Source organism: Cryptotermes secundus, unplaced genomic scaffold (genome assembly GCF_002891405.2).
Source record: "Cryptotermes secundus unplaced genomic scaffold, Csec_1.0 scaffold683, whole genome shotgun sequence".
Lineage (NCBI taxonomy): Eukaryota > Metazoa > Arthropoda > Insecta > Blattodea > Kalotermitidae > Cryptotermes > Cryptotermes secundus.
The window spans coordinates 894,567-912,154 of NW_019729903.1; the positions used below are offsets into that span (position 1 = coordinate 894,567).

At 37.5% G+C, this 17,588-nt stretch overlaps 1 protein-coding gene across 6 annotated transcripts; it reads right to left on the minus strand.

Moving 5' to 3' along the window:
• Window positions 1-1,346: 1,346 nt before the first annotated feature.
• LOC111865789 (protein FAM50 homolog) lies at window positions 1,347-15,046 on the minus strand. 6 transcript variants are annotated; one of them, XR_002843040.2, is made up of 9 exons: window positions 14,749-15,046; window positions 13,229-13,446; window positions 10,804-10,968; window positions 6,556-6,756; window positions 5,896-5,998; window positions 4,996-5,150; window positions 3,280-3,516; window positions 2,314-2,390; window positions 1,347-2,141 (listed from the first exon to the last, which is right to left on the minus strand). XR_002843040.2 is itself a non-coding variant. In XM_023854071.2 (8 exons), exons 2-7 carry the CDS (start codon window positions 13,406-13,408, stop codon window positions 3,292-3,294), a joined length of 1,029 nt encoding a protein of 342 aa, XP_023709839.1. In that variant the 5' UTR covers window positions 13,409-13,446; window positions 14,749-15,046; the 3' UTR covers window positions 1,347-2,141; window positions 3,280-3,291. The 6 variants fall into 6 exon arrangements, 2 of the variants coding, with proteins under 2 accessions (XP_023709839.1, XP_023709838.1); XR_002843039.2 differs by having other exon boundaries at window positions 2,314-2,426; XR_002843037.2 differs by having other exon boundaries at window positions 2,314-3,516.
• Between the last annotated feature and the right edge of the window lie 2,542 nt (window positions 15,047-17,588).

The window sequence follows — 17,588 nt, forward strand, 5'->3', positions numbered from 1 at the left end:
AAAAAACAAACTCCGTGGTTCTAGTCTGCAAGCGAACTATACCGACCGAGTGATTGCCGCTTGTCAGCGAAGTTAGTACCAACTTTAGCGGACAGAGGGTGTCAGGTTGTCAGCGCAATGAATCCACACGGCCGTTAATTTCGGTTTTCTAGACTGGAGCCGCTATTTCCTTGAAATAGCTCAATTTTCATCATAAGGCTGAGTGGACCCCATTCCAGGCCCACTACTTCTCAGGGGAAAAACACAATTCACTCATCTTTTATCATTCTCTTCATAATTTGTCTGTGCCAACTCTCCTAAAAAATGGAAACATCTGAAATAACATACTGATTGTTGAAAATTAACAATGTTTCTCACCCAATACTGTTTTCTGCATAAAAATGAGATTTTGATTAATATCTACTTGAGAAGCTTTAAAATACTGTTGGAGGATAGAGTATTCCAATGACATCTGTAACTTAAGAGGAAAATAAGCAATTTCTTAAGTTCCAGAAGTTCAATCTCAAAAGTTTAACAACACTGAGGAAAAGAAATTTAGTTTTATTAACTGCTCAGACCCTAATCTATACATGAATATCTAACTATCCCCTTTCAGTATACCTCATGTCACTCTTGATAATGACAAGCACCGTGGCTGGACTCTCTCATCAAGGTGCCTTCACAAGAACATGCACCATTACAGTATGGTAGCATGACACCGAATTTACAGTATGCAAAACTGTGACTGAGCAGTTTCACTACAATTACCAACATTATTCCTTATTCTGATATTACAAGTGTATGAACTGGAGAGATATGGCATAAAGTGAGAAACCACACGACAAAGCCAGGTCATGTTCTATAATTATAAAAATTATAATCTGTACAATTAAATTACTTTCAATCTTCTATTTAAATAGCTAGCTCATAACAAATTCTTCTTTTGACTGCAGATATAATAATAAAGTAGCTAATAACTAGAATAATATTATGCTATAGACTGTAGAAGAAACATTACATATACCAACCATGTGTACAAATACAGCTATCATCATTCTCAATTGATATAGAACACACAACCTAAGAAGAGTACATCACAGTAACATTGGTATGAACTGTCACAAAATTAAAAGAGGAAAACGATACCTGAGATCTGAACCGTGTTTGTAACACTTTCAGAGCTTCCATGTGCGACAACAAATTATGTAAATTTTTTCTCTTGATCAACTTGGCGGAAGTCCATATATGCTGCAGCAAAACATACATTATGGTTGGAAATATATTTTCGTAACCAAGACAGATATCCCATCAATGTGTTGGTGATTCCATCAGTGAGTAAAACTGGTAAGAGGGTGTACACAGGCTAGTTCATATTCATGAACTGTTTTTAAAATTTTATTGCTAACACTGAACTACAAAAATGAATGAGATATCCAATACGAAAGTTTCACTGCAAATAAGTGTTTATTTTCTTGTAATTAACATGAACTGCATTAATGATGTATTACAATTCCTGTTTTCACAACAATAGAAAACATACGGAAATACACTAATTTCCTATGGACTTATAACCAGACACTATGATTTTATGAACATGGGAAATTCAGTTTTTTGTCATATGCATTGCTTTCTCTTCCTCCTCCTTCCGGCATCAATTCTGATTTATATGGGTCAATGAGTGAAAAGTTAAAAGCAATGTTACAAGAACATTGTTCCAATGTTATGTATTATGTGTAATGAAAAGAAACATACCTTCAAATTGTTAACAAAATAGTCCCTCTTACATCTACAGACCAAAAACTGATATAGTACCTCTATTACACCAGTAATTTTGGAAGTCAATGTTCACCTAAGTGAGTGATTCTAAAATAGACAGCAGTTTATAAACCATACCATCAATACTGGCATCCCCAATGAAGTAAGGTATAGTTGCAATGCAAATTCATAACAAGACTAAAAACTGAAACAAAGACTATAAATTTGTACATCAATATGGTGTTTATGACAATTCAAAAGTGATTATATTATATGAGTATCTAACACATTCTGCCACATTAATAATTATTTATACAAATTCCACATTTGGCAAAAGCTCTGTATATGTCCCACGTTTCTTCCACAACTCCATGACAGGTGTAGTTTCAAGCTGACAGCATCTCAGGCTGCAAAAATGTCAATAATTTTTAAACATAGATAAACTTTGTTACAACAATTTAAAAGTTTTCTTAAAAAATGTTTACCCTGCTACCTCAAGTGGTAGATTGATGATGACTGATAGCAAAGGAGACATAACTTCAAATAAGTTCAGAACCATCAATGAAACTGTGTACTCACATTCACAAGGTATCATTTTGACACTGGTCAGAGAAGGAACAGTCATGATGAAAAGGCCACAGGGAATCCAGTCAGTCCTGTACACAAAACTGACTGGCAGAGAAGTCTAGTGTCTTAAATCGCATAAATGCACGTACATGCACACACAAAAAGAACAATGTTTTAAAATCTCATCCTAACAACACATCATTTTAGCCTAAATTTTGTGTTTTCTTCTATGAGGATAAATCTGTGCCAAATTCACAGACATACATGTTGACTGGATGAAATAAAAATGTATGTGATCAAATATTGAGGCCCCATGTAATGGCCTCCTTATCCCTTTATGTGTCACATTTGGGCAAAAAATCTCTACTTACCAAAATATCTAATGAAACATGCTTCGTGTTGCCTTTCCTATGGTTGACAGAAACTCAAAGACCAAAAAGCATTTTAGAAGATGTCTAACTATACTTCCTAAACACAATTTCCTTTTATCTTTCTTTAAATCTATAATTGATCAAATTAAAATTTGAATTGACATAAACTATCACATACTGAACTTCATAAACACTTCTTGTGCTCAACATACATGTCATTTGATATGTTAGATTAGGTCAATTTATGTTAGGTTTGACTGGGTTACAGAGATACATGCACACCCTTTAACATTTCCTTATTCTAAATTAGCAGGCCAGAAAAAATACTCAGCATAGAAAGGATTTAAAAGTACTACTGCTCCCTTGCCATTGTATAGTGAATTCTGAGTATGACTGTATCACAAAATACATTTTCAAATTACATATGTGACAATGGATATCTCCAAAAAGTCAATCACTGTATTGATATAAAAACATGACACCTTTAGATCTTATTTATGCAGGTGAATGTTAAATCATACTTCTCAACACAAAATTAAGACTAGAAGTGAACAAGTTTTAAAATATGAATATTTACACTTTGAAAAGAAACACAAAAGACACTTACATAAGATTCTCATCACTTCTTGTTGCTGCGATCTGACACTGTATACTTGTCGTAACTTTTCGAAGGGTCAAATGGTTCCCAGCGACTTGCAGGGAAAATGTGCTTGTTGCGTTCATACCAGCTACGCAGAAGAACCTTGCCTGCATGAGAGTCTTCCTTCTCAACAGATGCATCATTTATGAGGCGAATGTCATCATGCACATCGAAGGTGAACAAAGGACCACTCTTTCCTCGTGCCTAATATTAATATATACATTTATATTAACCCTCTGTGCTATGATGCAGACTCGATTGCCATATACATTTTACAGCTACAGGCATCAGTATTTATCAAGTTGGAGCTCTATTTTTCAGTTACTATCAGATAAACAGAAAACACTAGTGAAATTCTTGTATTTGCATCTTCATTTTAATTCCATAAATCCTTAGTGGCTACGAAAGCCATCAGACACAGAACATGTCACATATGCATACATTAGTTCTAAACACAGAACTAGTCACCTTAAAACTACATTCATAAAAGAAAAAATAATCATACATAATTCAGTAATTTAACAAGCATATAGGACTCATCATCCTGACAGTAATACTTTACTGAGCTCATAGCTTAAATATATAAACCTATATCAGATTATAACAAATTAATTTACACAATGTAATATATAAACAGGGGACACATGGTAGCATAGTTGGTTGAAGCACTGTGCTACAAGCTGGATGGTCATGGGTTCAAGTCCCAATGAGATGGATTTTTCAATTTACCTAATCCTTCCAGCTGCACTATGGCCCTGGGGTCAACTCATTCTCTAACAGAAATGAGTACCANGCAGATTTTTCAATTTACCTAATCCTTCCAGCTGTACTATGGCCCTGGGGTCGACTCAGCCTCTAACAGAAATGAGTACCAGGAAACTTTATGGGGGTAAAGGGCGGATGGCGAGTAAGGCTGAACTTACCGCCATCTGTGAGCCAACTGTCTAGAGAAAATGTGAGAACCTCGATGTCTCACAACTCTACAGGCCTTCATAGCCTGTTACAGGGATACCTTTAGCTTTTCTACCTTTACCTCCTCAATCNATATAGACAGTATTATAAAAAGTTTAATTCATGTAGTATTTAAAATATTCATCTACTGTATAAAATTAGCTGAAAAAAAATCAAGGCTGATTTAAATTGTTTTGTATCACAGGACAAATCCTTTAATGGAACAGGCAAACTATTGAACACCTTAATCCCAGTATAATACTCATATATTCACTTTGGATAAACTGACAAATGAGATGATGGTTGATGCAATCCAGATTTGGTCCTAGTATTAATATTATGTATCACATTTGCTAGAGAATATTTGACAATATCCATTTCTTGTTACAGCTTCCAAAGATAATCCTTCCATTTTCTCACTCTCATACATTATAGCCCTAGCGGGACACTGTGAAATCATTATTTCACTGAACATACAGGCTATGAACTTGAAACATTCTGGAAAGACAGCTTCATGGAATGATCATAATAATGGTCTAGAGGTATATCTTTTGGCAAAGGCTGACAATGCAACACGGGCTGAAACATTGCTCTTTAATGCTGCTATCTTCTTCCTCCTGAGATGACACATCTCTACCAGGGCCTGCCTACAACACTACACAGTGTCAGAACCCAGAAGACCATATTCATGAACAATCATTGATGTGAAAGTCTCAGACCTTACATACTTACCTTGGACACAATAAAATCATAAAATGTATTGTGATGTGGAAGAATGAGGTCCTCCTTCACATACATAAGCTGATCTGCCGTCACTGTTTTCAGTTCACTGAACTCCTTGCGAAGCAATTCAAGGCACTTCTGGAGAAACTGGTACATGGAGCTGCCTGTTAACAGCCGCAACTATTCACAGTCAGTTGCCAGCAGTTTCGCTCTTGTTACATATAAACATTGTACACTGTGGATGATAATGATAATGCAAAGAGAATAATTCAGTTTTATGTGTTTTCCAGGATCTAATGCAAAACTTTAAAGAAGGAACATTTATTTCCTTGGGAATTATGGGCATTTAAAATTAAAATGCTATAATACTGGCATGTAAGATTCAAAATACCTCCAGCATCATAGCAAACCTGTCAGCAAAATGTTTACTTATTATTTAGGCATTGTCCGTCTACAACATCTCTAAGGGTACATCACACCCTGAGTAGGCAACCTTACAAAATAAAAGTCCTGTGTGTTCAACAAGACATCCTGTACAATTTTGATTCTTATGATATGTTGAAAACAGTATGTAGCAGCTTTCTAATGATGCTATAATGATCTATTGTAGATCACTATTAGATGATGATGCATCTTCAAAGATACTGTAAACAGACAATAAATATAATTCACATTTTGTTTTGTGTTTTTCTTCACACTCTCTTTGAAAGAAAGAATTATTTCAAAACTGGTACGTCAGAGAAATGATGAAACCTGTATTACTTTTTCAGTCTTCAGACAGCAGACATCCTTTCACTCACAAAGTTGACATTAATTAGCAACATATGTAGTACTGTCTTTCTCTAAGGGTTCTGCCAGTTAATTAGCACAAATTAATACATTTGCCACCAAACAAAGGCTTCCAATTACCTTTCTTCATTCTTACAGTCCGTCTGTGACCTGAGCCATCCCAGTAACTGAATGTAATATCAATTTCCTCTTCTTTTAATGAAGATTGTTTATCGGCCCACTCCTGAACACAAAAGCACCTATTAACCAATGTACAGTAAACTCAATAAAAAGTAAGAATATGATGGGTATGGGAAACAGCAACAGTGATTAATGAAAAGTAACAACACACAATTAGACTGTACTTCTCTCAAAGGATAATAAAAAAATAACAGAAGTACGAATTACAAAAGATCTAGTCTTCTTGCAAATGGTAATATTAGGGTTAGCAAGTGTCTTGACATCAGGTTCGTTCTTAGTGTGACTGCACTTTTTCACCTGCCTTAGTTAACACACAAAGGACTCTACTCATAGCCTTCGAAAGAATGAGTTTTAGGCACTAGACCACACACTTCACTACTGACTTGCACTCATGAGGTGCTCTGTTCAAATCCTGCTAGGGACCCCACTATCGTTATTGAGTTTTTTCGTGGTTTTCCTCAGTTCCCTCAGGCAAATGCTGGAATAGTACTTTGATTAGGCCATAACCACTTCTTTCCAAAGCCCTTCAAATTCATAATCTCTCATCCTACCACTGACTCTATGTAATCTAGTACTGACTGCCATAAGAAACCCATGTACTTGTCTGTATTCCTCTCGAAGTCTGTTTTCCTCATCTTCCCTCTCTCGGTCAGGAAGGAAGCTTGTATCTACATCAGGATTTTTTCGTATCTTCTTTTTAACAGGCGGCTCACATCTTTCAGCATCGGTGTCAATGGTGTTGAATGTTTCAATTTCTTCTTCAACTTCCTCATCATCCAGTGTGAAGGACAAGGCTTGTATCTGCAAAGAATGATTAGTATTCCTGTCAACTGATGAGACAAACTCCTTAACAAAGTAACATTTCTTTTGGATACTTGTAGTTTGTTAGGTAAGTACAAATGTTTTAGAGCAACCTGTTGCCTGCATCCACACCAGGGTGTCTGTCTAACTTGCTATGTGGCATCAGAGCCCAGAAGACTACGATCTTAACATTCATCACAGCAGCAACCTTAACTCTCAGAAGTCTTAAGTGTGAATTTATCAATGACTAATGTCTTAGTGACAAGCTTCAATACTTGTACTATGCAAAATGAGGATTACTGTCTTCTTGGATGGTGACATCATGTAGTATGCTAGACGTTCCCTTGAATGTCTGTAAACATCTACCTGCCTGCATGACATCACATCCAAAAAAACAACATTCTTCGTAATTTGTTTCTTCTCCAAATACTATTTTGGTGAGCATATCATGAACGATGAGATGGACAGGATATGCAGCAGATATGGGAGAGATGAGAAATGTATGGCAGCATGTAGTACCACTGCTATGCAGCAATCACAATAAGGAACATGCATTACTTGGGAATGGTCAGCAAACATGTTCCCGTGGAAACGATATCCACTATACTGCTAGGCAACCACCCACAACAAAAAGATTGCTGGAGGTAGTGTTTTCTGTTGGGTCTACCATGAGGCTATACAGTGAGGAACCCATGCCAGCTAAGTTAAAAGTCAACCTGTGAAGAGAAGACTAGGAGGGTGGTGTGAAATGGCCACCATCCTGGGACCCAGTTAGTCGAGGGTTGGCAGTTCAGTGGAGTTCTTTATGGGAGGCTGTGAAGAAAAGAGTTAGTTGCAAGAGTGCGGCTGTGAAAAGACTTTGTGTGTGATATTTGGAGTGTGCAATTCAGTTAGACTGTTACAGTTCCTGTGTTAAACACATTGCCAGGAAATAACTAATGGAGACTGTAACGGACTAATGAAACTAGTCTGTGTGTGTTAGTGATCTGTAAAGTGTAGTTCCAAGCATTGTGTACAAGCTGTCAATGAATCCAATATCCAATCCATACCCTGTATATAGTAATAATAATAATATTCTGTAGTTCCAACAAGAGCGTAAGTTGTCGACAAGCTTTTTCCATTTCTCCCAATCTGCCGCTAAATACTTCAGCTCACTCCAACTTCTTCCAGCTTCTCTCACAGTGGATCTCCTTCCACTGTTTCTTGGTTTCCCTCTTCCTCTATTTGCTTGAGGATTCTATTGAAGTGTAACCTTTGATGGCTGTTCATCATCCTTTGTCAGTGTATGCCAATCCATCTAAATTTTCATTTCCTTATCTCCTTCTTTTTATCTGTTTGGCCAGATAACTGTTAAGAGATCTATGTTTCAAATGGTTCTGTGCCACCAAATTCTTAATATACATATATCTCAGACATCTGGTAATAAATGTTTGAATTTTCCTTCTTCGTTCATTTGTAACAAGCCAGGTCTCACAGCCGTATAAAAGCACAGATTTAACAAAAGAATTGAAAACTTTTATCTTTTTTATCTCTATTCATAAGGGTGGATTGCCAGACTTTTTGCAATTTGCCAAAAGCTCCTAATGCCTTTGGGATTCTTCTGCTAACATCTAGCGTGGCTCCTCCATTTTCAGATACTGTACTTCCCAAATAGCAGAAATGTGTTGTTTTATTTCTCTATTCTCTAATGTTATTGGCCTATCTATCGTATTGCTTACCCTTATTTCTGCTGGCTTGGTGTAGTTAATCATCAATCCAGCCTTCCTTGACTCTCTACACAAATCATTGTTTTGATTGCATGTGGTCACATTTGTGCGAAAAACAATATATGTCACCAGCATACTCAAGGCCTTCCAGTGAGTTTGTCCATTTCCACACAATTCCTCTCATTTTCTCATATCTCATCTATAGTCATACCCCTAAATACACGACAGTATACAGAAATTTAGTCATGAAGTCTGGATTTCCACCTGCCATGAGGGATTTAATTCTATGAACAGGGTGTAGTAACGTTGGAAATGAGGGACCACACACTGCATCACTGTCATATCACTATAAAACTCACACCCTTTAACCCTTTCGCACGGTCATTTAAATTCCGCTGCCGTGTCTCTCCGGCGGTAATATATTCAGCCGACCATTTAAATTTTGCTCGAAAATGATTTATTCATCGTTCTTAAATTATATGAGAGAGGAACATGAAACTTTCACTAAAATGATCTTAGAAGGTGGTTTTATAACCTTACCTTATAATATGAGCGCCGGGTATCTCGGCAATGGAAGCAAGTGGTTTAGAATTTGAGCAGTGTATGGTACGCCTTGAAGCATGGAACTTTCACTAAAATGATCTTAAAAGGTGGTTTTATAACCTTACCTTATAATATGAGCGCCTGGTATCTCGGCAATGGAAGCAGGTGGTTTAGAATTTGAGCAGTGTATGGTACGTCTTGAAGCATGAAACATTCACTAAAATGATCTTAAAAGATGGTTTTTATAACCTTACCTTATAATATGAGCGCCCAGTATCTCGGCAATGGAAGCAGGTGGTTTAGAATTTGAGCAGAGTATGGTACGCATTGAAGCATTCTTCTATACACAACGCTGTCTCACATTCACCACACAAATACTGCGTATCTTTCATTTGGCCCTTTTTTCCATAAACCAAACATCTTCTGTGCGGTCTTGCCTTCTTCCCAAAGGGGGAATATGAGGAAATGTCTTTCCGTGAGTCGTTCAGCTTGCCAGATCAGCTGCAGTAAATTCAACCTTTATGTTATCATAACAAGGGGTTGGTGCTGTGCGTTTCATATTCCATCCATTTTGGCTGCAGCAGATGTCATAGGGGTGACCACAGAATTCATGAAGTTATTCTAAGAACTGGCTGGTATGTAGTGCACGAAAGCAGAGCTTAGCTGGCTCAAAAAAATATTTATGCTCATCCCTCAAACCGACCACCAAGGTCAGTATGATAAAATGGAGTCACCTGGAGCGATAATACATGAAGGAATGAGTTCTTTCCCCCCCACACACACACCCGTATCGTCACAGGGGGTGACCACAGTGTTCTGCCTTAATTCGTGACGTTATTCTAAGAACTGGCTGCTATGTACTGTGCGAAATCAATGGATCTTGAAAGAATAAATTTCTGGACATCCCTCTTCTAAGAATTCTAATTGAGTGTGTTAGTGTGGCCAGCTCAGGGCAATATGATATTATAAACACAGCACATATCACGTCTCTGCTGTTTATAACTTCATAGGAAAGAAAACACACCATTCATAACAGTTTGAATGAGGAAATATCTTCCAAGAGCAACACGATTTTGCTGCAAGACAGGCATATGTAACGATGACTTAACGCAGCTAAACTCATGTTTCATTATATATTGTTCTTCTGACAACAGGCCAGCGAAAAATCTAACAATCTACAGCAAAACCATCAATTATTATGGGCGTTATAACATAGGTGTGCAGCTGGATGATACATAGACGTCGAACCCCCGCAGACGATTTAAATCCCTTGACGAAACATACACGTCAAACCACGCTGAGCGGCTAAACATAATGGGGAAGCATGACATGTGTACCCCCAAATATATTGCGAAGAAAATAAAGGCGAAAGGCCTCCAGAAACTTCGTTGGTATTGTCAGATGNTAACGCTGTGTCATCCATGAAAAGTCAACAGACATTTCAGAGGAACATGTCACGACCATCTTCAGCACGAAGCAAGCAGCAAGGTCTGTTCCTCTGAAATTTTAGTTGACTTCCAATGGACTATATAACATTATATCTCAGAAGATAGTACTCCTTCATAAACTAAAATATAACTTTTTTTTAATATTATATCACGTGCAGTGAAACATTACAATTCCCAAGTCATAAAAACAGATAATTTCACCTGAATAAAATCTTTTCTGGTGACCATCCACTTCAAAACTGAGTTGAAATCTGACATTTCAGAGACTTGCTCACATTCCATTATCAGGATCAAGAAGATCACAGGGCATTTATTCACCACAGAAGCTTCAAATCATAAACAGACTTTACCTGTTGCTTCTGTCTGTTCTTCTCAGCTTGTTTGGCTTCAAGCTGCCTCTGTTTTTCTTGCTCTTTCTCCAACTGCTTTTGGGCAAGCTTTCTTTCCCTTTCCTTTACAATATTCTCTTGTTTTGCTTTCATCTCATCAAGAGTTACCAACCCAATAGTGGAGCTCTGTAACAGAAAAATGCAATGGAGAGGGTCCAATAGTTTCCACCAATATAAGCAGTTACCTTATTAAGTCAAGTAGGAAAGACCCACATCAAGCTCCACCAAACTATATCAAGGGGATAGATGTTTAAATATTGAAACAAACCAATCAGTGCACATTCATTGTGCATTAACCACATCTTAAAATCATTTACGAGAGACATGAACCCCATACATCTATATATAATAATTCCTAAGTGTCCATCTGCCTCATCATCATGCTTTACAAAGACTTCCCTACAGAATTACAACCTGAGAATCAGTACATGAACAAAAGAATGTTATTGTTCATAAAAATTAAAATTCTGAAAAAAGAGCAAGCACTCAAATCTCAGAGCAGTTTCTTTTTACAGTTGTGTAGTTGGTTGAGGCACTAAGCCACAAACTGGAAGGTCATAGGTTAGGTTCCCGATGAGGTCACTGAATTTTTCAACTGCCCTAATCCTTCCAGCCGCACTATGGGCCTGGGGTCAACTCAGCCTATAACAGAAATGAGTACCAGGAATCTTCCTGGGGGGTAAATGGTGGTTGGCATGTAAGGCTGACAACCTCACCGCCATCTGTCAGCCGACTGGCTACAAAGTGTGGCAGCCTTGACATCTCACAACCCTATGGGCCTCCATGGCCTCTTACAGGGATAGCTTCACTTTTTTTCTTAACCTTTATTTCTCTGCATTTCAAACTTGTATGGTAAGTAGGATTTGAGATTCTCACAGCAGTGGTTATGAGGAATTCTACCTTCTGAGATGTAACAAGTAGTCCATTGAAAGTCAACCAATATTCCTCTGATATGTTAGTTGTCTTTGAATGGTTAACTCAGTGTTACATGCCAGAAGACAGAACTCTTCATTTCTGTTGTAAGCCTGGAGAAATATGGAAAAGAATGAGAATAATGTGTTCCTTCTCTTTTCCAGAAAAAGTGGAATATTTTAATCTACAACTTTCAAATTGATTTAACTTCCTTATTAGTGAATGTACCAAAGCATGAATGAAGATTAATATTGGATGAAACGCATTTCATGAGGAGCACTGCATGACACACCCTTTGGGACTATAAAAGCAATGAAGAAATTACGAAAGAATTACAAATTCCATGAAGAACTGAACTTTTAAGGCACAAAGCAAATTAGAAAGAACATGATGACAAGTTGAGCTTGGATAGTACTGCACAAATGATTTTAAAGTAACAATCACAAGGAAAAATAAGTCTGAGAGAGCCCCAGAAATGATGAATAAATTGTTCTGTAATATATGCAATATGTCTCCAGTATTAACTGGAGATGATGACGGTGAGTAAATGTAATAGGACGAAACTTTCAGCTGTTTCTACAGACTTAGTAAAACGATTTCATATACGATATTTACCATAACACCTCAAAGACCCAAAAGCTCATGAATGTTGGGTAGACAACTGAGAGACCTGAAGAACAATAAACTGCTTTGAACTATTTTAAAAGTGAGAAGCCTAAACAAAATATAAACTGGACTTCAGTGGAACTGCTGAAGTTAAGGCATTGTGAAAGCTTCAATTTACTGTTCCAGCAATCAAGACTAGTTCTTCCAGTCAGGCACACCTGAGTAAGATCCTTTCTTCCCTTACATCTCATGAGAGAAATTCATCCAGTTCCTGAAATTCTGTGCATATCAAATGTTGCTACACCATAGACAATGTTTACTTACTAATGGAGCTGATCCCTTCTTCAGAAGCCAAATCTGCGGCTACTCAAGAATTTCCCAGCATTTTATGAAACCTGAAGGTTCATTACCGTGTTCATAAGAGCACTCAAATGGTGCCTATCCTGAGCCAGATCAATCCAATCCATACCATCCCATCCCATCCTATCTCTCTAAGATCTGTTTTAATACTGTCCACCCACCTATGCCTTGGTCTTCCCAGTGGTCTCTTTCCTTCTGGCTTTCCCCCAATATCGTATATGCATCCCTTTTCTCCCCCATTCGTGCTACATGGCCTGGCCACCTCATCCTCCTTGACTTGATCATTCTAATTATACTTGGAGAAGAGTACAAGTTATGAAGCTCCTTATTAGGCAGTTTTCTCCAACCTTCTGTCACTTCATCCCTCTTCTGTCCAAATATTCTCCTCAGCACCCTGTTCTCAAACACCATCAGTCTATGTTCATCCCTTAAAGTCAGAGACCAAGTTTCACACCCATACAGAACCAAATAGATAATGTTAAACATTTATATACTTCCGTATATTTACCTTTAGTTGCTGTTCCACTGCATCATAGTGTGCTGCAAATTTGTTTTCAATGTTTGATATTTTCAGATCTTCTTCAATTTTCTTCTTGCGGAATTCTATCTCCTGTTGAGCTTTCTCCCTCTTTTTCATGAGATGCATGGCTCGTCCAGCCTCACTCGCTGCTCCCTTATAGTGAGCCATCTTGCTACTTTATTTGACTACAGCAACACAAATAAAACCTGAAACAAAAAGGTTCCTGTCAAAAAAAAATACAGCAAATTTCACACCTCATTACTGTACATATTATTTTGTATATAACTGTTACAACAACAGCGTTTAAATAATTCGTGAAAGCCAGAATAGTGGAGCCCTATACTATGTCTGTATGTGTATCTCCCCCTAACATTGCTAAGCAACGGCCTGATTGACAGGCAACAGCTCAATAAAAGAACTGTTACACATGTCGTTTTCTATGCAGTCTGTGTCATACCAAAGGAAAGTAGGTGATCTGTTCTCCCCAGAACTTCTCTTTCTGTGTATAAACTGTTTGTAAAATAACTGTTAAAATGGAAAAAATGAAATTATTTCTTAATTGGAATTGTTCATTGCTATGGCACTCTGCAAACAAAAAGAGTACCTACACCTAGATTAATTAAAAAATTGGAGAGAAAAGATTATTAAAAATACTGAATGTAATAACACTGACTGTTACAGAGAAGTCCATGTGGCATATGTGGGTTGTGAATATGTAGCATGCAATGAAATGCAAATTGAATTGAATTGAATTTNGCAAATAGTTTCCAATTTAGACTATATGATCAGCCAGAAAAACTTAAACAATCATACAAATCCAAAAATTGTCCAATTCTGGCTACACTAAACCAGGGCGTAAAAGCATTTTCCAAAGATTGAATTTCTCACAGCAGAATGTAACCCTGTGTAGCCTCACAGAAAGACATTGAAGATAGAGGTAGTATTCTTCATTTTCCAAAGACTGTGTCCCAAAATCTGGGGGAAGGGGGGCTTACTTCAGTGGTCTGCCATCTGATGGTCAGTGGACCTCACTGCAGATGAATATGCTGTCAAGGACACGGAGGATGATGGGAGATTAAGTAGTCCACTCTCAGAACATCATAACCATTGTTTCTACATGATCTGAGCAACTAAATCTAATGTAACCCATGGCAAGCTATGAACTTCAACCGTGATTTTACATGTTACCAAAAGTAACATAACCTGACTTATGTTATCCTGGCAAGAAAATGTAAAAATGAACTGAATAAATACATCCATTGAACTGTTAACTTGTTACAACGCACATGGATGACAAGGGATGGGCATACAAGGGTCACCATTTGTACAGGTCGGTGTGGGGTATATTATTATTAACTGCAGGTCGGTAAACGTAGTGTGTCCCCGTCTTTCATCAAACATTTCAAAATTAAGTCGGAGTAAGGGTATTGGTTAGGTTACAAGTTTTTTATTTTTTAAAACTGTATGCATACTGGAATTACTGGATTTATTTTCTACCTTATACTTACTTATCAAGAATGTGTTCCTTCTTCACACCTTTCGTACAATTATACCATAATAAGCCACTTACTGCAATAAATAGTCGCCCCTATCTCCTACGCACACACAAAAAAAAATACATCTCGGATCACAACTACGAACACAATCACGATCTATCGAAGTGCAAACTTTCACAATCGTTCACAATTACCCTAAAAGTGGTTTAACTTTCTTAGCATTGTCAAGATGGTCAAGATTTCTAAAAAAAAAATAAATTAGCTGATTGATACTCGTAGGGGGCCAGAAGTTGTCACGGATTACTATTGTTGTGAAGTTTGTGAACGTGGCGTACTCTAACGTCATCATTACAACTAAATTCTATACTCAATAACCTCGGTATTCATATGCCAGTGGGAAATTCAAACGTACCGCCTGTTACGAATAGATTTAACTTTAATGTGAAATCAGACTGTCTATATATGCAAATTTAAAAGCGATTATTGAAACGATTTGCAATTTCCCTTGGTTATTATTTCAGGTAGCCCATCTAGAGCGATCTTCAGGATTCGTATATACCAACATCTGATTCCGGTGATACCCAACCAACGTTATATGCTCCCGTGAAGAACAAGATTGTTTTCTTCATACCTTCCAGACTGGCTCTGGGGACCACCAACCTCCTGTCCCATGGGCATAGGGGGCTCTTTCCCTGGGGTGTAAGCAGCTGGGTCATGTAGGTGATCCTTCACATCCAGCTAGTGTCAAGGCCAAGAATGGTGGAGCTGTACCTCTACTCCCCCATGTCTTCATGGCATAGTGCTTAATTAATTAAGCACAGGGACCAATTTTACATTTTTGGGGGGAGGAGGCAGTTAAGGATGTGGGTGCACTAGTAGTCAAGAGGAACATGGAAGTGCAGGAGAATCAATTCATTAGAGGAATTAGATTAATTAACCTGCTTTGGTGATGGATGTGTTCACATCAACAACCTTGAAGGAGATTCATGCATAAGGGTGTCAAGTGGATTGGTTTGGATTAGGGTAGGTGAAGGATGCAAGTACACTGAGTAGACTTTAAGGAGGTGCATGCACAAGTGGAATTTGGTGTTTGGATTGTATGAGGTCAGGTTAAAGATTGGTGTGCACCAGCAACCCTGAAGAAAATGGTTGGCAAAATTCATGGAAGTCATTATGAAGTAATTCTCATTCTGTCTGCTGGGATGTCATGACTTGTAACGTGGTAGAAGTGTACTGACATTTCAGAGCAACACATGGCTTCCTTCTTTATAGTAAAAAAATAAGCCAAGCAAGCAGTAAGCATTTGTTTTTTGTTCAGTTAATGATGAACTATAGTATAATATATTTCACTTGCATACCCTCTATATTTTGCTTATCTGCAATTTAAAATGATTGAAGACAGCATCTTACATTTTATCTCTATATTTCAATCTTTCATTGTACTTCATAACATATCCTGAGTATTGGTCTATTTTATGTGATCAACATGTATGTAATACATTTTATAAAATAAGAATAATACATTTAGTCAATCCTCTACCAATATTGATTATGTTATCAATTAATTGAGAAATATAAAATATATTGTCCCTTTAGATACGTTAAAGCTAATTTATTTTGCTCATATATGTACTATCATAAGTTATGGTATAATTTTTGGGGGGTGGCTCTTCTTGTGTTAACAAAGTTTTTATACTGCAAAAGAAAGTTATTAGAATTATAACTAATTCTAGACCAAGAGAGTCTTGTAGAGACATTTAAGAATTTGGAAATAATGACATTCTACTCTCAGTACATATATTCATTACTTTTATACACAGTTAATAATAAACATTTATTTAATTGTAACAATGAGATTCACAAATACAAAACTAGAGCCCTGAATAATTTATATTTACCTGCAGTTAACCTAACAAAATACAATAAATGTGCATACATATCAGATATTAAAGTTCTTAATCATCTTCCTTTAAATCTGCATTGAAGAGGTTTTTAGATCATCATTCTTTTTATTCCATGAATGAATATTATCAACATAATTGGTTATAAGTGTGTATGAATGAATGAATGTACGAGGGGTAGGCCTTCTCGGCCCTTGCACCTAGACCTCAGTGGTCCATTGTGCTTCCCCTTTTTTAATTATTCCCTCAGCAACCCCAAGCTTCAGATGAAGCGCAGGATCTTGGACGTGGGGGCGTCAAAATAGTCACTTGGTTGCTTAAAGTACTGACCCAAGTGACGTAGTCTTAAATAAGCTAAAGCCTCACATTCACACAGGACATGTGTGGCTGTTTCATTTTCTATCTGACACCTCTCGCAAGTGGGACTATCACTTAGTCCCAGTTTGAACAGGTGTCCTTTGAGGTGACAGTGTCCTGTAAGTAGTCCTACCACCTATCGTAGCTGGTTCCTGTTGAGCTTCAACAGTTCCTTCGCTCTTTTAGCGGAAGGTCCTCATATGAGTCTCTTTGCTTGCCTGAGTCCAGTTAAGGATTCCCAGTATTTCTTATGTTTTATGTTAGTCCAGTCCCTGATTGCCTGTTTGGCAACTCCAAGAGAGATGCCACAGGCTGGTTCAGGTCCTATTAACGGATGTTCAGCTCCAATTTTAGCTACTTGGTCTGCTGCTTCATTTCCAGCAATACCATCATGCCCCGGCACCCATATCAGTTGTACCCTGTTATGTTTGGCCAGTTCCATGAGGGTTTGGTGGCGATCCCAGACAAATTTTGAGTTGATCTGGTGTTTGTCAAGTGCTTTAAGTGCAGCTTGGCTGTCAGAATGCAAATATTCCTATTTCTGTAGTTCCTATCTAGATTCTTTATAATATATGCCTTAATGGCATATACTTC